General features: G+C 44.7%; 1 protein-coding gene across 1 annotated transcript in view; it reads right to left on the reverse strand.

Moving 5' to 3' along the window:
- Positions 1-22,411, reverse strand: part of RNF11 (ring finger protein 11) — a 33,856-nt gene extending 11,445 nt beyond the window's left edge. Inside the window, exon 1 of the mRNA XM_082313625.1 lies at positions 21,918-22,411. Coding sequence (XP_082169751.1) covers positions 21,918-22,040 — 123 coding nt within the window. The 5' untranslated portion in view covers positions 22,041-22,411. The remainder of the gene's footprint in view (positions 1-21,917) is intronic.
- Positions 22,412-22,795: the final 384 nt, after the last annotated feature.

The following is a 22,795-nucleotide window of genomic DNA, read 5'->3' on the forward strand; positions in this document are numbered from 1 at the left end:
ATTTAAGCTATTACTAAAACTGTAAAATTGCCCTTTGGGTTTTGCACAATTATTCCACTGAAATTACTGAGAAATAAATGTATCTGAAGAGTTGGAAAGGATAAGCAACCATGAAAGAGAGCGAGTCCTGGCTGCCAACTCTTAAAATATCACCTGTCCTCTGAGCTCAGCTTTGCTACTGAAAACAGGGCTGGGGCAGAGAGAGGGAGGAGGTACAAACTAGATGGATCCTGCCTGCTGCTTTCCTAGACAGTGACAAGGGCTATCAGAGAAAGGGACTTTGTTGGCAAGCTGCTTACCTGTGCTGTCACACAAACCCAAAAAGGCTACCTACTGCCAAGCTAAATAGGCGACGGTGCCCTTTTCAGCTTGGCCAGTGCGAACCCAGCCTCCCCTGGCAGATGGAAATCACCTGCTGCTCTGTAGAGTCACCTGCTCTGAAATTTGATTAACCATCAATACAAACCTAAATAGAAAAGATTAGCAAGAAGGAGTTGTAGGGGAAAAGCAGTAATTAAAAAGCAGTAATTAATCCCTGGAAGCACAATCTCCTGACACAACCAGACAGTTTTCACATTTCCAGGCTGCACAGCAGGTTTCTCTGGCTCAGGGGCCATAACCTTGGGTACGGTACACCACTAACTGAGTTCTTGTTCACCAGCTTCGTGTCCGTTTTAGCTGTCCTTGTTCCTTTCTCCAGTGATCCCATCAAACATCAAGGTGTGAATTTCTTCAGGAAAGTGGATAACATATACACCAACACATCCCAGACCATCAAATTGCTCACCAGACAACTGACTCCATCTCTCCAGACCGCCCCACTTACGGCATCAGGCCACAACTTCTGAGGGATAACGAAGTCCTCTTATTACAGCTCCTAGCATGTTTATTTTAATAGTTATATTAATATATATATATATTCCTCCATATATATATGGAGGAAAAAGATCCATAAACAATTTACAAAAATTCATGCTTTTCTGTCAAGTTCCTGCAATGAGCAAAGCCAGGAAAGAACAGTTGCCCCTAAACATTAAACTAAGGACATTCAGGCACAGAACGCAGCCTCCTGAGACTTGTGCACCCCAAGGACTACAAAGCAAAGCAGCTGGGTAAGGAGAAAATCTAGCAGAAGGGGCCAGCAGTCGTTTCTGCAGCTGGCGATAGAAAAACAGCACATGTATGCGGATCATCCTACCCCATAAGCAAACCACAACATCTGCATTATTGGTACATGTTCTCTCCTACTTACACCAAGTGGTTATCTTTGTAGAAACCCCTTCTTACGCCTGGCAAGCACAGACAGTTATTATAGTGCTATGGCTACGTTAAACACAGCACTTACGGTTCAAGCAAGACGGTTGCTGGAGAAATGAGAAGCAGATTTAACAACAAATAAAAACCTGAAGTTTTGGGAAGAAGAAAATGGTCCTGCACCAGAAGAGGCTGAAAACAAATACATCTCTGAGACTGTCTCCTCTGCCGAAAGGTACAGAGTGAACCTACTGTCTCCCATTCACTTACTGCTGTGGAACTGCTGGCTAGCAGGAAGCAAAAATCAAAAAAGAACATCCCAAACAAACGAATCCAGTTAACATGTTTTTCGGAGGCTGCATTCAAGCACGAGAGATGGGGGAAGCACTCTGGAGCTACGATAGAAAAGCTGACAGAACGCTAACGGTCCACGCAGAAATAGGAGAATCATTCACACTTCCTTCAGACACATATTTACTTTCTGGAAAGGGTAAACATCAATCAGTGCAACTTGCTTATAGTATAAATCAAAGGCATAACAGCTAAAAATGCTAGTATTGATCATCCTGGGTAACATGTAAAGTCTGCAGCCAGCCCGGACTCTGGCTAAGCCAGGTCCTGTACACAGTGCAGCAAACAGGCTCGCTCACAGCCTGCCCCACTCGTCCCGTGATCTCAGACGTGTGTGGTTTGTACTGGACACCGTCCCCCATGCACACCCACCCAAACCACCCACTTGGAGGCTTTGACTCACCTCAGGGTACAGCAGACAAAAAAAGCTTAAGCTCACACGTGCTCCTGCCTCCTGAGACATGAGCTTGGCCCAAATCTACCGTCCTATAACCCCCAAAGCGTTGCATTGCTCAGACAAGTCTCTTACACGAAGGGCTTGATATGGATTACTGGACAGGCAGGCACCCTACAAAGAGTACAGGCATATAGGTGACTTCAGGTGGGCAACATAATGCACTAAGTAACAGTGTGCATTACGCTTTGAACTAGCTACTGAGCCCTCAGACTCAGCGTAGCCGAGCTAGGCACACGGAGCCCCCGCTTACCTCCTGGTGCTATTTGGGGGATTTGGGGGATTAGGGTGCAGTTGACTCCAACTGGTCTAAAATAGCGCTGCCTCTGCAACCCGGGTCCTGCCGCTTCCCTTGCACTGGCCCTAGTGGCCGGCTGTGAGGACACTGGTCCGACTGCCTCTTCACCTCGTGAAAAGCAAACAAGCCATTACCATCGACTGTCCGATCGCTACAGCCACCAAAAAAGTTGGGAACAGGCAGCCAAGAGGAAAATGGAGGAGTGCCCCTGTCAGAGACTTAAGCCAATTGTGAAATCCTGACTCCAAACACTTAAAAAATAGCAAGAGTGCTAAAATTTACTTTTTGGCAAGAATTAGGTCAGCTTGAAGGCAATTCTAAGAACAAAACAGCCCTTCTGAGTACTTCAGGAACAAGGTAGCAAAATTACAGAAATTGGCCCTAATCAGTCAAGAGGAAAGGCTGGGGACAAAAAGCCAAAACAGGGAGTAAACATGAAAATGCACATAAACTAAAGGCACAAGCAATCCATCAGGGGAGGACTGCTGAAGTATAAATACAGGGTGTACTTCTGTGTGTAAATAGAAGATGTGTATACATGTATTTAAATGTGCTAGTTTGAGCTAATAAGAACATAATAACATATAGCAGAGAAATATTATGCATAACGAGGAATGTATTTTAGAAAAAGTATATAGTGAGTAGGATATCAAAGGATCAGTGCAATCAAGTGACGAATGATCTCATCTCTAGGCTCAGCGTATGGCTTTATCTGGGCGTTATCGTTCAACGACATGGCAGGCACCCGCCTTGGGCAGAGGGCTATCCAGAACGCAACAGCCTTGCCTAAAGCAAGTTTCAACACACATCCAAAAACCATCATATCGAATGCAAGTCCTCATACACCAAGTTCCTAAAACAGGACTTAAATAGACACAACAGCCCCAGCTGGAATGAGAACAGCACCGCCGTGTACAGTCTTCTGGGAGGTGTCAGTTTAGCCTCAGATAAGAGGTAACACAGATAACGAAAACAAACAGGCAGATCAACAGCAGCTATCTCAGATAATCTGCCCCCTGATGTATTATCCTATGCGACAACACAAAATACTTTTCTGTAGCCACCCAGTTGTAAACAAGCAGAGAAAAAAGAGGTTTGGAAAGGGACATAGTAGTCCTTTTTATAGAGATACAGTCTGTTACCCAACCAAAACACACAGAAGAGGTAACATAGGAGAGGGCTTCTACAACCTTGACAGGGACCTTCCCCTTGACCAGGGAGCAGGTAAAGAATGGCTGATGAGGCAGAGCACCGCAGCCAAGCTGTGCTAGCCCAGGAAGGCGGGCTAGCAACGGGCTCCCCTCAGCAAGGTAAGCCAAGCAGAAACCTGATGGAGAATTTCCCTTAGGGTCTCACAGCAAACAGGGACTCAGCAGAACGGGACTCACACACAGTGCAAACCTCTGCCAAACCATAGAGAAAGGAGAGAAAACAGATTGCTCTACTAAGGATAAACAACTTGGGGGGAGAAAAGTGGTAACAGTCCACGTCCTATTGCAGAAGAGCTTCAAAAAGCAGACGAGGCTGGTGATGAGCTGGCTCTGTGTAACCACAAAGCAAAAATACCTGAAGTAGAGAGACTGCTGGCGTGGGACGCCTGCTTTGAGACCGTGTCAGTGAAACAGCCCAAGACAGCAGGGTTTGTTTCAAACCTGAGGAATCTGTGTTATACCTCACTCGATCACAACTCTGTACTCAGTCTGAAAAATTTTAATTGCCCTTTTAGCAAAACCATCCTCAATTACAAATGCTTGCTCAAGCAGGAAGATGCCACACCTTGGCAGTTTGATGGCACGCTCCGATCCACAGGCCTTTTTATTTTCTTAACGACATCTGAATTTCTAACACAAAGTGGATGCCCCTGAGATCCAGGTATGTGACTTGAAGCCTCAGCCTAGGCAGTGCAGCAGGGAACTGGGCTGTGCAGAGGCAGCCAGGAGGCTTTCTGAGGCCAATTAAAGGATATAATCAATGCTGTGTTTTGCAACAGCTTAGCCACAGCTTTTTTTTTAAGCGTGTTTTTGTATTAGCCTGCTAGAAAGCCACAGACAGATGAAGCCTCACGTACACCTGCCATACATTAGGGCACCTCAAACGCAGTACGAGTCTCTGCGTGCAGCTGTCCCGGCTGGCGGTGGCGTGGTGGCTTGGCGAGGACGTCCCCACTGTCCACCCAGCCAACGGCGCTTCCCTTCCACCAGATCCTGGACAACTGACAGGGGGATTTCTGTGATTTCTTCCACATTTTGAAGCTGAAGCTGGAAACGGGGTTTGAATCGTAGGGTACCGACAGCACCCTGAACTGCTGGGCTGTACACAAGAGATTTCGGCGCAGCCCGGGGTGCCACATCATGCAGACACGGTCACCTCTCCCACGTGCACACTTGCCGCCATCTCCCAGTTCAGTGAGAATGAACACACAGGAAAAAATGCGATTCGGCTATTTGTTTAGCGTCATTTGATAATAACATTAATTATTTCAACTCTTAGTTAATGAGCAGCAGCAGTAAACAGCCAGAGGCACCAATTCAGGCTATCAGCTCATCTCAGTCAGTCATTTATTAATCTTAAAGAAATGTCTTAGGCATTAAACGATTATTACTACATCTGTTGGTTTGTTGGGGTTTTTTAAAGCAGTGCTCTATCTAAAAACAAGGAATGACTGTATGAATATTAAGGCACACTAAAGCTTCACAAAGCTCCATTTCTTGATGCAGTATTAACAGCAAACACAAGGGCAACGTTTCTATTTTTTCCAGCGAAGTCTTGTCCTCGCAAGCAGTGACTCTGCGTTTTTAGCTCAGAGGGCACGAATCCAAGTGTGATCTCATGCAACTGTCAAACCTCTTCTAACAGAAAAAAAGGCCTGAGCCAAGAACAGGTAGAAAAATGATAAATAGCTCTCTCAGGAGTCAGTTATACAAGCAAAATATTTCCAGAATGTGTTTTTCCTACTTAAAGTTCTCAATGGATAGAGACAGTTCAATGAGCATCTGGTCTTTTATCTGTCACCAGAAAACACATGTTCATTTTACCGCTATGTATGAAACATACAGCCAGCTGCTGGTGCAACCAGGATGGGCCGCATACATTCGGCTTCATGGATGAGTGAGGTACGACGTCCATCCCTAACTGTATAAGCAACCACATCTCTCATCAATATTTTTAGTCTGTTATTTTTTTGAAACACTCTTCTTTGGATCTTGCCTGTGATGGTTTTACACCAAAAATACTTGTGTTTGTTTCAGCACAGATGCTTTCAGAGTGGGTGGTTTGAAGGGGGAACTGAAGCAGGTCCAGAGCTCTGCAAGAGCGAGGGGAGCACGGAGCCTGGCCCAGCCTCTGCAGCTGCCACAGCTCCCATCTCACCTTGGTCTGCCCCGACAGGATGAAGAAAAACCTCTATTTAATCAGGCCATTTCCCTGCTCTCATGGAAGGTGGCAAGAGTTTTGTTTATACTGAAACTGGCTTTCTTAAGGAAAACTTGGTTTCCATAATGGATTTCTCCTGCTGATTGCAAGTATCAGATAATAAAATCTATCTACTCACATGCACTACAAATGTCCCTTTTACTACCCCAGTAGCACACTTACTAAGGATTTTTAACAGAGCCATGAGGGTTTTTCACTTCAACGTCAGGGACGGGGTGGTTTGTTTTAGCACATGCCCGTGCAGCCACCACAGCGACGCGGCACTTGAGCACCTACTTAAGTACTTGCCTGAATTAAGGCTCAGGCTGCTACAAAATCTCAGAACAGAAAGCTGTTTGAGAGGAGGGACGTGAACACAGAGAGGTCATTTTTCTGAATATGGACTGACTGGTTGGAAGACAAAGGCCCATTTCACCCCAACACACCCGTATGAGAGCAGCTGTGAAGCCTGGAGATCTCCAGCCTTAGCTCATCCATAGGCAACAAGGGATCTTTCATGTTGTGTGAAGCACACCAGAAACCCTGAACACCTAATACAGTGATAGATATGATGCAGTTTTAGGGCTGGAGTTGAGAAGATCACATGGAAATACAAAGGTTACCTACCCAAATTTAAAAGCACTACTTTCCCAAGAACTTTACCTGCAACTTTCAAATACTACAATTTAGACACACGGGTACAAGAAAACTGCTCAGGCCCTGCACCAAAGCATAACTCTACCACAGGTGAGGTACATGTTACCTTCAATGCCCCTCAGAGACAGAAATGAAAGCCTAATAGCATTAACTTCATGCTACTGACACTCTCTTAGGCTTTATGAAGACATAAATACTTGTACTTACCTTATTCTCCTGCCTTAATGTTTGGGGTGGAATAACTATGTCCTGCTACAACCCACACTATCACTGAGCTACAGGCGGAAAGCTTTGAGACAGTAAAGCTGGAGGTATGCTGTATGTTATCGCGTCAAAAAAATACATGCTGCCACAGCAAAACAGCTACCAAGAAAACCCTGGAAGTTTCTTAGGTTTCATTTATGACATTTAGTCTAAAATATGCCTTGTTACTTTGGGAGTCATTAGGGTATAACTACAGAGGTAACTGTAATAGCTAGATAGGCAAGAAGAGAAAAGGAAGATGGGAAGCTTCTTGCTTGGATTTTAACTCCATAAGCAGAAATATCATCACTCAATTACTATGGAAATATTGTAGTTATCTTTCTAGACTTTTTAGCTCACTATACAGTCCCCGAAAGGACACCTCTCAAACACATCTCTGAGACGCAGTGGGTGCACCAGAGTAGCCTGGGAAGCATTTAGTGCTGCTCCTCCAAGTCCCAGGACCTACAGGACTAAACTCACTTTGTCTCCTTATGCACCACTGCAGATAAGTGAAGTCAGTGAAGGTGCTTCCCTGGGGACACCGAAAGATTTGCGGAGTAATCTCTGAACCAAATAGGGAAGGTAACAAGGTGAGTCTGAATTCCTGTCTTTGTTTGGGATACCTCCTTTCCTATAGGCACATCTCCACTGCAGTAAAGACATGAGCAGAAATCACTGGCAGCAAACAATTTTTTGTTCTTTCATTTGTTGTTTTGGATCAGACAGTAGAAGCAGAAATAAACCAATTGTTTTGGGAGATGGACGGCTCTAGATACTTCCTTGGGGGCAGAATAGGGCTGGGCATGGCTTTCTCCATGAACTTTGGCAAAAATGAGTCCAATGTTCCTCAAATTAAATCTACGGAAAGTCATAAAGCAAGTACTCTACGGAGCAATTTCAGACTGGCAGATCAGGTTAAAGAAAATTTCTTTGCTCCGCTGAAGCTTTGTATGGAGGTTAGCCTTGAAATAACTTACAGGCCTGGTCCTGATTTTTTTGTATCACTTCATGTACCACTGTGTTCCTGGTGAGGTCTTCAGCATGTTATGGAATTTTTTACTCCAATGAGAGAGGATAATGGCTAGCAGCACGTGAAAAGGTGCTTGCCCCTTGAACTTCTGAGCAGCATGTTCTGCAGACTTAGAGTAAATAATGTCTATGACTTCCATTATCAGTCACCATGACAAAATTCACTGCAAGAATTTTTTTTTTTTTCCTACTTTCACTGAGTATGGATGAGACAGATTTTGTTTTTCAGGAAAACCAAGTTGCTTGAATATCATATCCACTAACAAACAAAACAAAAATAGAAGCATTAGCCTAGAAAAACAAAGGCTGAACAGGATATAGGACTGATCTCTGAATAAATCAGGAGAGAAAAACACCACAAAAACAACTAAAGAGCTGTTTGGTACAAGAATAACAGGTCCAAGTTTGCCATAAATAATCTAGAATTGTGAAATAGCTTCTAGAGCCTTAGTTCTCAGTTGATCAAAAGAGGCTCCCTGTAGGAGTAGTAAGGACAAAGCTTGACCAGTGTCTTGTAAAAATCACACATTATCTGCAGAAAATAACTTCACTGAGCATGTGCATAACTGTCCGTATATCCCCGTGTTCACAGACACCAGAGAACAGTCCAATTCACACACTTGTTAGTATGCAATTTTTCAACACTGTACTGAACAGGGTTGTTATCCAAATTAATATAACCTATGATGCAGTGTAACAACTAGCAATAATGCTTGTCATATTTAACTCAAAGCTAATTTAAATAAAAATACAGAAGATAATGCTTCATTAAATCTGAGCCTCATTTTGTGGAAGCTACTATAAATGTCTACAGACACTGGCATGAGTGGATCCACCTGGAAGTTTAAGAGGCTAACAAAATAAAAGCTTTAAAAGTGAGGAAAAAAAAATTTTTACAAAATCACTTTGCATTAACAATTCTGGTTTGATCCCTGCTGGGTTTTTGATAGCCCACTGGTGGAAAACACCTGTGGTGGAAGCACAGGGGTTCTTGGCCAAACCCTGTTTCCTGCAGCATGCTCCACAGGCAGAAGCAGGAGTGAAGGCAGGGCTGAGAAAAGAGATTTATAAAGCTTATCCTGCTGACAGTATGCTAGCTGGAAGTTTTACCACATACAGAAATGTCCAGTTTTACAAACCCATTTGTGTTGCTTGAGTAGCCCCGGGCAGCTGCACCACTTAGAGATTTTGCTTGTGGCAAGCAAAATGTGAGATCCTCAGTGAACAGGTACACTTGGGATTACTGCACTCGATGTCGATATACAGGCGCTTTATTGCTGGAACACGCTAATGATTCTGCATCTAGGATTCTAAAAAAGTATGTATCTTACTTCAGTTTGATGCATTACTTAAGTCTTTTTAAGGGAGAAAGGGCAATAGCTATTGGTCTAATTTAAATAGTTATATTCCATCCAGCTGAAATGCGTTACTGTATTCAGACTGAAACCTGGCCAGCACATTTTGTGAAATAAACCAAGGAAACGTTAGTGGCAGCAAGCAGTCTCATTCAGAAAACTATTTCTACAGCTTTGCACAGTGCCCCACAGCCCCGACAACGTGCTGGGCCATTTGCTTACCAGTGACCAACAAGGAACGGTGTCCCTCACTGCCATGGCAGCCCCATATCCTGCGGCTTTTGGGCTTTTTTTGTAGGTCTCTAAGCCAAAATTCAACTCAGCTCATGAGATCCAAAAGACTATAAAGACTGTATTTACGGCTCATGTTCAGCGCTACTGCTTCTGAATTCAGAAAACTAAACTGAAAGGTATCAAGGAAGAGGGTTCGAGCTATCCAAGAGCAAGGCATCACCACAGAAATGACAAGTGCAGGTAATGGTGCCTAAGCGGATGCATGAAAAAGAAGCAAGATTTGCTTCTCAAGTTTAGTTCTTGAAACAGTGTTTTGTCCCTCAATTTGCTTTAAGTAAGACTGGCTCCAATAGGAAACTAGTAGCCCCTCTTGAGAGACACCAACCTAGAATAAGGAGTCACAACATATAAAGGAGGACAGGCAAATTGAGGCGGCCAGCTTAGCTTCTGCTCTTGCATACTCATATTTCATTCTAAATGTTTTAGACAACAGGGAGGTTGTTTTATTAAAAGCCACATACACTGGCAGTCCTCACATACATATGCACAAAGGTAATCAAACTCCTAACAGCAGTGACAAAGCTTGCCAAGTTATGTTCAGAGTTTGGAAACCATCCACGGAGTCATAACTGGAAGGCTTGTGTGAGGAAAGAGGTAGAGCAGCACCCCACAATGCAGATGAATGATGTGACTGTAGTCAGTCGTGTCCCAAGAGATACCACAGTCTGCTGCGCAACATGAACGGCCTGTGAAAGTCTTCACCCGTTCCTGTATTTACCAAATACACTCATGAACTGTTAGGTAAGATTGATGAAGTGTCTTTAAAAAGGAAAATAGCGAGGAGAAGCGTCCAAGCATCTTTAATGGTGGTTGTGGCAGACATTTATATTCTTTTATTATGTTTCATTGGTGTTTTTTTGTTGTTGTTGTTGTTGTGGTTTTTTTTTTTTTTTTTTAAAGCCAGAAAGATCACATTTAAGAAAAACAGAACTAGGGCTTTATCTACACCAGAGATTTGTCCTGAAGCAGCAAAATCCCTCCAACTGAAGTCATCGCCCCACTAAAGTTAGAAATGGTACCTTTAGACTACATTTCATGTACAGACCATTCCCAAATGCGCTCACTGCCCAAACCAGTATCAGACATTCATTCTGTGCATGCTTTGGTATGCAGTTAAGTCCGACTATACCCTTAATTGCAACATGGAGAACCCAAAACTCCTGTAATACTTGGTGGTAATAGCACATGTCTAATACCTGATACCTCTAGACCTTTCCAGACATGTCACAAAGTAAAATGGAATATATAGATGGCAAAGAGTGCAGATAAATCCAGTCTCCACCAGGAAGTCAGTTCAGTTCACTAAGCTGACAGAACGAAAATAAGAGCGAAAGAACCCATTTCAGACACTTGAAGGTTATGAGCTGACTCACTGAGAGATCAGATAAGCACCAAAGCCACCATGAACAGACTGTGGAGCACATGGCTGCAAGTGAAAAACAGGAGGGAAAAGCAAAGCAATCCTTTTTGGCAGCAGTGGATGGTTAGATTAGACCTCCCTGCACCAGAAACATGGACACACACAACATGGATCATGAGGCACGCCACATTTTCACCTGGTTTCAGCTCGTGGTCCACTGAACACAGATAGCCCCCAAGCCTCTCCTTTGGCCTTGGCTGCGTTCACTCCCAAGCAGTGCCTGTCAAAGCCATTACATGTAAGTGCTAGAGTGGAATCCTGCCTCAAATCAAGTTAAATGAATGCTGATGCCAGTTTTCCCACGTGCCAGAGGTGTACACACCCCAACACAGGGGCACTGATGGTTTCCACTGGCACCCATCCCCGGTGTGGTGAAGGCCACAGGAGGAGTACGTGGTGTCGTTAGACGATAGCACTTTCTTTAGTGACACAGAAAGTACCCCTCTCTCCCCAGAAAGGATGCAGCAGCCCAAATAGCTCAAGTTGCTGACACACTGACTCAGATAAACTCCCCTATATTTAAAAAAAATGCCATATGCTGACAAAGGCATGGACAAATTTCCCCCAGCCTACAGTACTCTTCACTGTTTGACTCGTTACCCTGAGGTGGAAACATTTGTCTGATCCCTCAACACCAACAGCCTGTTTGGTAGCATCTGTTGCATAGTTGTTACTACCATTTTCCCAGCTTTTGCTTTCCAATAAAAATACTGCCGTGCCAGCAGTCCTGCTTGGAGGAATCTCCATCTGCATGATCTGACCAAAGCGAAGAACACATTGACCCCAGGATATCATGTTCGGAGTCCACTGCAGGAACTCCCACCAGCATGAAGGCGTGACCCAATTGACTCATTAACCAAGAGGTAATTAGTTGTTATTCAGCCGCAGAACATTGAGAAGACACAGAGACATGAAGTTCTGTATGTTGCAGCTGGGAGTTTGGAAGTCTGGCCCTCACCACGCTGGAATCCAGATGGTGGCATGTGTGTAAGATGTATTTAATAGACTCGGAGAAAAGAGGGAATATAAAACACCCTCCTTTCCTACCTCAGCCTAAAACTATAGCTTTTTTCTCCTCACTTTGTCAGCTTACAGTAGGTGACAGCTACATAAAGACATTTCAGGAGAAGCTATATATAGGGTGAATTGAACTCTTCCCCAGGAAGCTCTAGATATAGGTCATCTTGCTTCTTCTGGGAGGTAGGAAAAAACAGGTTACTCATTGAACAAGAATAGAGTTTATAGAAGCAAAGATTACTTGGAGCATGAAATTTTGTGTGGATAGTATTTTTATTTTCCTAAAGGATTTTTAAAAATAAAACTAATTAGTCATTAAACATTGTGTCTCTGAATACCCGAGACTCCATCTACTGTAAATATGACATCAGAAACTGGCAGTGGCAATTAAGCAAGAACTATTTATAGAGCACAAAATAAAGTCTACAGGTGTTAAAATATTAATTTCAGTGTCTTAACTAAATCTGAATTTAGAGCATTAGTTTGGTGATTTGAGCCTTTTATGTAGTTTCCACCAAATACATCAGTTAACTGCTTTCTGTTAAGCAACAGTACAGACCAAACCAGTTTAGCAGTTTGGTACGTCTGTAGTCGAGCAATGCTTGCACCTGTTTGCTCAAAACCTGAGAGCAATCACTCTTCTTTCTGAACTTTAAATAAAACAAATTTATTCAGGCAAAATAAATACTGGTCTTAATCTATACTGCAAAATTATACTATGTCTGAATTACAGATTTTGACAAGCATGTTAATAAAATGCTGTGATTAACATTCAGTGTGCAGAACAAACTCTGTATCTGGGTTTAATTACAATGATGAATAAAAGTCAGACACAGGCATCATCCCAGAGTAGTCATGCATTATACTGTCCCATAGATACAGAAATAATGGAATCTGATGCACTTTGATCTCTTGGATAAGTCTCCTGCAGCTCTGGAACAGAAAGGGCAAGAGCACCCAGCCTCATCCAATTCCGCAACGTTCGCACACTGAGTCATAAGAGATTTGTATCCCTCACTACCAAGATGCATCTTATGGGAATAAATAAAGTCAGATAAATATTGCTCCATTTCCTTCTGGCTAGAGCTTGCATACAAAGCATCAGGAGAGCCATACAGAGTGACAGTGGTGAGGACTACAGAACTACTGTCCAAGTATATATAGCTATGTTATAGATACATTTCTGGGTTATACACTAGTCTGACTTTTTTTTTTTAAAAAGCAGTTTTGCCACGACAAAGATTAGAAACTGGCAGTATCTGGTAAATGTAATGGTTTTAATCATTGGTGCAGGATAGCAGATTCCTTGCTTTTGTCCAAACCAGCACTGAATGATTTTTTTGCTTACCACTGGATATTCACGTGGCTTCATTGAATTTTATTAGTCATAAACGAGGCGTTTGATGCTTCTAGGACCTCTCTTAGCAGTCCAGACTCTAATGGCATGTGGGCTAGCTACAATCCCAAGCTCTAGAACACTCAGCATTGTCAGCCAGCTGAGATTTGTCTTTGGCTGAGGATGAGGTTGTCCCTGCATGGGCATTTGGTCTTGGAGTTCAGTAAAGTACATACTAGGACTGCTTCTGAACTATGCCTCTAGAAATACAAATTGCTCCGAGTGGGGAAAAAGCAGACGAGAGGACACAGAGGCCTCTCCCGTGTCCAAAAAATGTGATCAAGGGAAACAGGTTTCAATATTGCAGGGGTAATAGCCTGCACATTCATCACTGCATGCTGGGGCTAAGGGAGAAACTGAATTTCCTGAGTCACAGTTTCTCTCATTCCTCCCACAGTTTCAGTCCTCCCCCAGGCACCTCAGGTCTACATCATCCCTAAACTAAACCAGTGGCTAAAAACAGAGGCAGGATGAGAACGCTCAAAAATCAGCCCAGCCTTTGCTACGATGGTATGCATGCGCGCACATGTGCGAAGCAGAGAGCATGCGTAAGCATTCTGGTGGATCAGCAGAAATACCCGATGCAACAAACCAGCTGGTTGTGATTTGGCTGACGCAACTGCGGTTGAAAGGACGGTTCTTTTATCCTCTCCTCCAGTTGCTGCATGCATCTGCTGTTTGTCCGTGTCACTGCGCGTGGATCATGGCCCAGCAGCTTTTATGCCACCGGCATTCTGACTTTCTTCTTCACTGATGAGAAACAGAGCAGCTGGCAGATTCCTATGGAGGACTGGTAAATCAACCAACCACTCTCTATAACTGTTTGGTCTCTTGGAAATTGTTTCATTAGTTCATAGGAAAGTCACGGTTGATTTGCGTTAGTCCGTTCCACAGATCATTATCTCTTCAAAACATAAAACTAGTTTATTTTCCGCAGTTCTGAAACTAAAGTCCAGATGTACGGCCAGCAACAGCTGCTGATCACAGAAATGATCCAGTCGTACATACAGGAAACCTAAGAGCTTTATAAACACACGGTGGTCCTAGATTTTGGGGAGGGCGATATTGCTTGTTTGGGTTGGCTTGCCTGAAAGAATGCACAACCTCCCAGAATAATGAAGATTCATCATGCCGATTAGGCAAGATTTCTTATTACCATCTCCCTGGCCTCTTCATTCCTACTAATCGAGCATCTGGAACGCAGGCTGCCAAATAAACACTGAACTATCAGATTCCAAAGCAGATTTTAGGAGACTTATCTACTGCCTTAAACAGATCTTCTGATAAAGCTCCCTCTCCACAGCAGCAGGTTTGTCGTAAATTCCTGCAGAGGTTCATTTTAAAATGGAGGAATATTATTTTATTAAAATCTAATTATCACAGAACACTTTACATGTAAACAGGAATTAAATTACTAAGGATGCCTGCACTAAACAAAGTTTATTACTCCTTTATTCTTCATTTTACAGTGAGGAAACTAAAGCACAGACCAGTTAAGTGATTTGCTAAAAGTTACAAAGTAAACAGAAGACTGAACTAAGAATAATGAATGCTTTTGTTAAGGCTCCTAGAGTGATTTTTTTGGTAGATTTGGGGTTTTTTGTTTAAGGTTCAGGGTGGGGTTTTTTTTAGTTGAAGTCCACAGTGCAGTTTTACCCAGCAAGAAGCTACACATCGACTCTAGCTCTGCTGGGACAGGTCGCTGCTGCAGCTGCCCCAAGAGACTGGCAGAATGACAAGACAACATCTTCTACAAAAACACATCCTACCTTCAGGAAGCAAGACACATCTTCACTTCTGAGACCTTCACAATGTCAGGGCAAATTTTTCTTGTGGTCTAAATCAAGACTGAAGCTTGCTTTGCCTTTTAGAGTCAAAGAATGGTGACTCTTCAGCTTTTTCCCCTGGAGAGGTTTTATTCTAACTCAGCCATGACATCCCTAAAAACCAGCTCATTTTGTAATTCTTTGGTCTCTTAGGAACTGTTTCATTAGCTCACAGAAAAGTCATGGCTGATTTGCTTTAGTCTATTCCACAAACCATTACCTCTTCAAAATATAAATACATTTTTCTTCGTGTGTCTCTGGGGAGGCAATAACAAGGACAAGCACAAAGACTGGAAGACACAAGTCTGTCACAAGCAAGTGGTGTTATTTTTAGTTTCTTGACCTTACATTCTGGAACCAGTTTTACTACAACCATTACCAGGGTCTGCAGAGGTGTTCATTAAACCGAGCTTCTTTTCTTTGTTTAAGTGATGAACAGGGACACGGGCAGACAGGGAGGAACCTGGCATAGCATCTTATCTGACTTAAGACAGTTCTTGCAGAAATCCATGTAAAACAGCAAGCAATACTCCATCAAATATGATTATAAACACATCCTATTCTTTCCAAAATTCCCTCTTGGAAAACCTTCTGGCCAAAATGGCTAGGAACAGATCTTAACCGACTGTGACTCAACAACACTGAGTCTAGAAACTGGCTCTCATTTTCATAATATAAAGGTGATAACACAGAGAACTCGAACATCAGCATACACTTCCCATTTCCTCTAGCCATGTCTAATGCATATTTATAACCAACTGGAGTTAAGAAAATCTATTTTAAGCAGACAAAGAATTACAATATTCAGCGAATATTCATTAAAATATTCATTAAAACCAGTTTATGAATGGGTATTTTCAAGATTAAAGTTACCTAACTCTGTGATACCATCTGGTATGCTTTATTTTCAGGTTTGCCTTCCTTCCTCTCTTCTCCCGCTGCTCCTCCAGCGTTTTTCACTAGCACCAATCAGCCAGACTGACAGGCCACACTGAAACCAGTGTGCATTAAGACAGGAAATACAGGTGCAGTTTTTTCTAACTGTTATCTAGAAAGGAAGTTAAGACTTAGCAGCCCCAGGAAACTTTCCATCTAGCACTGATTACCAGCCATAAAATTCTCTAGACAGCTTGCTAAGTTCTTCAGAGGTGGAAGGAGTAAGAGGTGTCATGGCATATTGTTCACTAACCAAATAACCTTGGATGCTATTACAATGAAGTTAATAAGACACATAATTCATTACTATCTGGATAAATGAATTGTCTGTCCCTATGCAGACATTTAAAAAAAAAGATTTATTATTGCTTTGCACAAACAAATAATTTACCAGAACAGCACCATAAGACATGGAGGGCTTACAGATTTTCTGAATGCAGCTATCTAAATTGTATCGCAACAATCTATCAGGAGTGACTTTAGCACTTAGTGCTTCGTCTTTCACAGTTAGAGATATTATTCCAGAATATTATCATAGCACTTGTTCATTTCTGAGAACCAGTTATATAAGGTAGCTTAAGCAACCATATCCTTGAAAAGAAATAAACACAAAACATCACTGGCTTACTCTGCCATTTCTCATCCATGCAGCAACCTCTGAACATCAGCTCCTCTGTCACTTTCTCTCCCCACCGAAGCTCATCTCCACATAGGGCACTGCTGCCAGAAAGCACTTGCCAGCAACACACCAACAGAGAGACATTCTTGTTTGAAGCCCTTTGAAGTTTCCACTGGAATGAGGAATTGTGGACTGGAGCAGTATTTCAGTTCACATCCAGAAATGCAACTGTAATTCATACACATCATCAGCAAGATGCAGAGCACAAGCAGAGAAAAGGGCAAGACCTGCATGTGCAATTTTTAAATATACACCTTTCTCTTATATGAAAGTAAACTTATAGCTGGTTTGCTTTTTTCATGGCTAGCTTTCTGTATGTAATGTTTTCCCATCACATACCAACAGTTCTAGCTTTGCACAACCACTCAATATCAAATTATAACACATTATACTACCATAGTCTTCCTTCTTGTACAATACACGCAATCACACACAATCACAGATGATTTATCATCTCATTTGCAGCCCAAGAGAATTTTGTATGGATGTTTCTATAAATAGGTGCAACTCCTATATCAGAATTAATTTGGTTTGCAACTTTTAATGATATTAATTACCATACCTTTGGGAAGACAGCATTGGAACACTAATGTAATATATCACTTAAGTCATGACGAGAATGTAATAAAAGCTTTGTTTCTCTGTTGAGCAAAATACATCCAACACATGCATTCATGGGGGCAAGCTTCACACAGAAATACAGCAGACTATTTCAAGAACATTTCCTGACTGTTCAAACTGGGGACTTTTTCAGTGCCTTGGATAAGCAACACTCCAGGCCTGCACCTACTGCATCGCGCTCAGGCTGAGGGGATCCTGGAGTGACTTATTAAGGACCTAGGGCTGAGGGGATCCTGGAGTGACTTACTAAGGACCTAGGGCTGAGGGGATCCTGGAGTGACTTACTAAGGACCTAGGGCACTGCCATCACAGGCGGCTGTGCTGCCTCCCTGAACTGGGGACAGCTGGCACGAAGCACGACAAGACAGATGGTTGGGGACAAGGGGACAGGTGACGCTCGGTTAACAGAGGGGACCCCAGGAGGCCACTGCAGCAACCTCAGTTTAAGAGAAGCCATGAGACATCCTAAATTGTGCTTTCAAAACCCGCTGTCCCCAACAGCTTTTTGAAGATTACGGGAGCACGACACTGGGCTAAGCTCATGTTTGTGATCTCGTCTCATTTTGTGCCTACAGCCTAATCAAAAGAGTATCCAGGTCAAAAGGTTTTAAATTAATCCCTAAAAAAACCCAACCAACCAGACAAAAAAAACCACACTAGATCCACTGAAACATTTTATCTAGGCCTGTAAGACAACACAGGGTGGCACTGAGTACCAGAGCGCACTTTGGATCTCTTCAGGTAAAGGGGTAAAATATTCTATTAGCCTATCTGCCACATCCACATTTCTAACATGCTTTTGAGTTCAGTATCAATACCAAGAACTTGCACTTATTTCTCATGCTTTTAGCTTAAGTTAGTAAGTAGTATACATCTTTTTTAGAAGACTGCAGTGTATTTTGTCCACAGTAGTACTTTTTAGAAACTTAGGGAGAAAAGACGCAAAGTCTTCTGTACTTTACTGTTTAAAATTCCAAAGTTTAATAAACTGGCAAATTATTCCCTGCAACTATTAAGGAACTATTTAAGAACAGAAACATGAGACAAGGATTAAGAAAGGGGCACATCTGTTCTGCAAAATAAAGTCTTTGAGAAGAACTACTAGAAGTAAGAGAAACTGGAAAAAAACAGTAAACTTGTATGGAAAAACAGCAGAAGGCATATTGCCAACAGATGGCGAAGAAGTCCTACACAGAAAAGGAAAACAAACTTGAAAGCATACTCAATTTTGAGGACTTGAGAAAAAATAAAATCAAAGCTAACTTTCCTAATCACAGATTCACTGGTTAAAAATGGAGTTGCGCGTGCTTAGCACTTCGAAAAACAGTTGTAATTTCTGGGTTCTAAAATGGAGGCATCCAAAATTAGCGTCTTTCTATGAAAATGTTGGTCCACTCTTGAAATCACTTCCTTTCCTCCCCACACAAAAACACACTCTTTTTTTTGGTGTGTTTTAATTATTTCCCACGTTAGTCGTTAAGCTTGTTGCACTGTAAAATGGCTAGTGTTTTAATGGACCACTTTCTCATTAACTCAGATACCTGTTTAAAAAAATATTTTGTCTCTGAAGCCTTTCTGCTGTAGCTTGTAACGTGTACTGCCACAGAAACTGAGAGCAGAGACAGGTATATGCAAAGCCTCTGAATGGAAGTTAGAGTCCCCATTACTCCATGTGCCCATACTGCCAATCAAATTTTCAATCTCACTTTTGGAGGCAGGAATTTCATGCGGTCGGTTCAATAGCACTCACTGATAAAATAAATTTGACATGCAACATTGAAGTGATTATTGGGGGCACATTTTGCAGTTAGAAATAAATAGCTAAATAAAAATTATGGTTTGACAAGATTCCCATATGGATGCCCATGGCACAATCCTGTCAGAATATGAAAAAGTATTTTAAATGTCAATATAACACAGAAGTTAGTTACAAGAGACATGGAAGTAATTTTCTACAACTGTGTATCTTCACCCAACAAGGTTCCTTCTCCTAGTTTGCATACCTTGCAAGATCTGTTCAGGAAGTTGACACATCATTGCTGCAAACCCAAGAAAAGCAAACGTACCAAATTTTATTCTCTTCTAAAACGTGTCCATTTTACAGCTGAAATTTCAGTAGTTAGATTTTAAATTGTTCATCTCCTTGTTTCTTGCACACACTGCTAGTTGCCACAAGCTAGTTTTCAAACTCATTTTATCCTCTTCCTTGCTTTCTTTCCTCAGGTCTATATGTTCTCAAATACACTCTAATTCTGGTTAAGATGCTGTGAAAGAAGCAATTATCACACACAAGGACAAAACTCCTAAATTCCCATTTGTGAGACTGAATCCAAGCTGCCACCTGAAAGTTAAAATGAGAGAGTAACCTATCGCTAGCACAACAGCAAAAATGGAGCATGAAGAATTCTTCACCTTTAGAGTCTGTCTTGTGCATCTTCTATACCCAAAACAATTCAAAATTATAAATCCCCTCGACCTCAAAGTGCATGAAATGCTGCAGAATATTGTAGGTAAGGCCTTTTTTGTTAATCACAAACCACTGTGGTTCAAAATCTGTGGAAAGGGTAGCTTGGAATTTTGACTATATGAGACAAAACGCTACCTTAAGGTGAAGCTTTAGGAATTGCTAGGATCCGTGGAGGGGCTTTCATGACAGCCAGCAACGTTTGAGACAGCCAAGCGCTTATGGGCACATCGCCCGATGCTACACAGCTTTATTCAAGCAAGGGAAGTTTTGCTACGAATACACGTACTCAATAACAGATATCTGTAAGTTCATTTATTTTACTGCCTACTGTCTTCTCAGTCAACCATCCACGCTTATGAGTAAGTTCTTCATCAAGAAAAAAATAATTAAAAAAAAAAAAAAGCAGCAACGGAGGAAGAGTACTTATCTACACTGAAATCCAGATGAGAAGGCCTGCACAATGTGTATACTTGATTCATGACTCTTGCAAGAGCTAACAGGTTGTTTTCAAAGGGAAAAAAACACCTCCACAGGTCTTCCTAGAATCACAGATGTAAATGCAACAAATAGCACGAACAGTCAAACTTTGTATGTTCATTTGACAAAAATACAATTCACTCCTAAACCGCATGGACAATTCAGGCTTAATTTAGAACAACACGACCTTTAAAAAACTTCATCTGCCATCAAGCACTTCCTATTTATTGGACTTCAGCAGACATAGTTTGGAAGTCAGAAGAAAAGATTCCCCACATCAGGAAATTTATTCTAATATTAAGCTTCTGCACCCAAACAAAACAAACAGCTACATGCTGCTGAGCAACACCAGTGCCGCTTCACTGCGCCAGCAAGGGCTGCTACATATGGGGCTTCTCTTCAACACTTAAGGGGCTTCCTAACAGGGCCGTGATTCTTGAACTTGTTAAAGCATTTGTAGATTACACGTCTGCCTGGTTAAATACTTCCTGCAATTTTGTTAATTATATGTCAAGGTCTGCAACTACTGAATGACTCCCATCCTAGAAAACAGCTCTGAAGTCACCCTCCAGAATTTGCGTCTCAACTGCCATTTCTATAGATCTCTCTGGAACATACCCAATTATCTCAGATAGCAAAATACTTTTAAAACTTGAATAAAATGTGCAGTTATACCACTGGAATTTTTTTTTAATTTCTTTTTTAGTGCTGTACAACCACTTACTGTAGATAGCTTGTTTAGGGCAATATAGATTTCTATATATGGGGATGGAGCTCACAAGGAGCAGACAAGTGCAACCCCAAGTTCAGCTTCCCCTTCCCACGGCCACCCCTCCGCGAAGCGGCCAAGAGCAGGGCTTTCACGTTAACGCCATCACCGCTCTACATCAGCGTCATCCTCCGCTGTGAGGAAAGCGATGAAGAAAATACTCGGCCTTCCCCCCCCCCCCCCCCCCCCGTTCGTCATCAAGATGTACATTAACAGATTCTCTCAAAGACAGAAAAAAAAAAAAAAACCAACAATGGGAACACTTCCCGGCTGGTGCCCCACACGACCGAGGGAAATAGGATCTGCTGCGCTGGGAGAGTTACTTACTGGGGATCGGAGGCTGCTAAAAATACGGGAACGAAGCCGGGGCGATGGTGAATGCGCCCGGACAAAGCCCGGGCAGCGCACACGCCCGCGGTCCCCGTCCCGGAGCGTCACCCGAGCATCGCAACGCCAGACGGTGATGTCACCGCAGGCAGGCAACAAAGGACGCGGCACCGGCCCGACGGCCAGCGCCTGCCCTCCTCCTCCTCCTCCGGGACCCCGCGGCCGCCCCCCGCCCGGCAGCCGGACCGAACCCCCCGCCGCCGGGCCCGGCCCGCTCGACGCGCCCCGCCGGCGGCCGCCGCGGGAACCTCGCCTCCCGCCTGCCGAGAGGCCCGAGCTGCCAGGCTGGAAGAGACAAAGCGGCTTCCCCCCCGGTACGCGTGAGCGGAAAGGGAGAGGTTCGGGCAGCCGCCCAGCGCAGGAGCGGCGGCGGCGGCGGGGGGGGAGTCAGCGGCGGCCGCCGGCCCGGCCCTCAGGGCGAGCGGCCTGGCGGCTGCCCCGCGCCGCGGCCCCCGCGCCCCGCTCCTCACCCCCTTCCCCAGGGCCCCGCCGCCTGCCGCTGCCCGCCCCGCTCGCTCCCGTCCCCCCGCAGCCTCCGCTCTCCGCCGCGGCGCTCCCCGCCCCCTCCCCTACCTGATATGGCGGCGGCGGCTCCTGATCCGGCTCAGCCCCGTCCCCGTAGCTGGCTCTGTCCGACTGGGACTCGTGGAGCAGCGAGATGTCATCCGAGGTGGGGGACTTGAGGCAGTTCCCCATCTTCCCCCTGGGAGCGGGGCTCCCCCTCCGCCGCCTCCTCCTCCTCCTCAGGGACGGACCGCCAGCCCCCGCCGGCGGCGGCTCCGCGCCCTCAGCCTCCCCGCCGCAGCGCGCAGCCCGCAGCCGCCCCGCCGGGGAGGCTCATGCCAGCCCCGGCCCTAAGCGGCTTAGCAGCAGCCCGGCCGCCTCCCGCTTCGCTCCGCAGCCGCCCCGACCCCCGAGCCGGGGGGGCGGCAGGACTGGCCTCCCACCCCCCGGGGGGGCGGCGTGGGGCAGCGGGCTCCGGTGGGGTCCGCCCGCCCCGCGGCAGCCCGGCGCGGTTCTGCTTCCTGGTCACCAGCTCCCTGCGCACTGGGCTTTGTCGCACAGGCCGCCCTGGCTCCTCCTCTCACTCCTCCCCGCCGGGCCAGGTTAGCAGCCGCAAGGCCCCGCTCCGCCGCGCCCGGCGCCGGCCCCGCGGCGGGGGGAGCCCTGCCCGCCCCCGGCGGGACGAGGCGAAGCGGGGCAGGGGCTGGGGAGCCCTGCGGCTGCCGCCGGCTGCGGGGGGTGGGCTCCCCCCGGCCACCAAAATGGTGGGCGCCGCTTCGCTCCACCCCCGGGAGCGCTTTGTTTTTGTTTGTTTTCCGGGCATGGCGGCGCGGCCGGGGAGGGAAGGCCGCCCCGGGCCGGCGGAGGGGCGGGCGGCGGCCCCGGGCTCCGGCTCCTCCGCGGCGGCTGCAGGCGGCCCCGCACCGCCCCAGCCCGGCTGGCCGTGC

Source organism: Platalea leucorodia (assembly GCF_965183815.1).
Source record: "Platalea leucorodia genome assembly, chromosome: 5".
NCBI lineage: Eukaryota > Metazoa > Chordata > Aves > Pelecaniformes > Threskiornithidae > Platalea > Platalea leucorodia.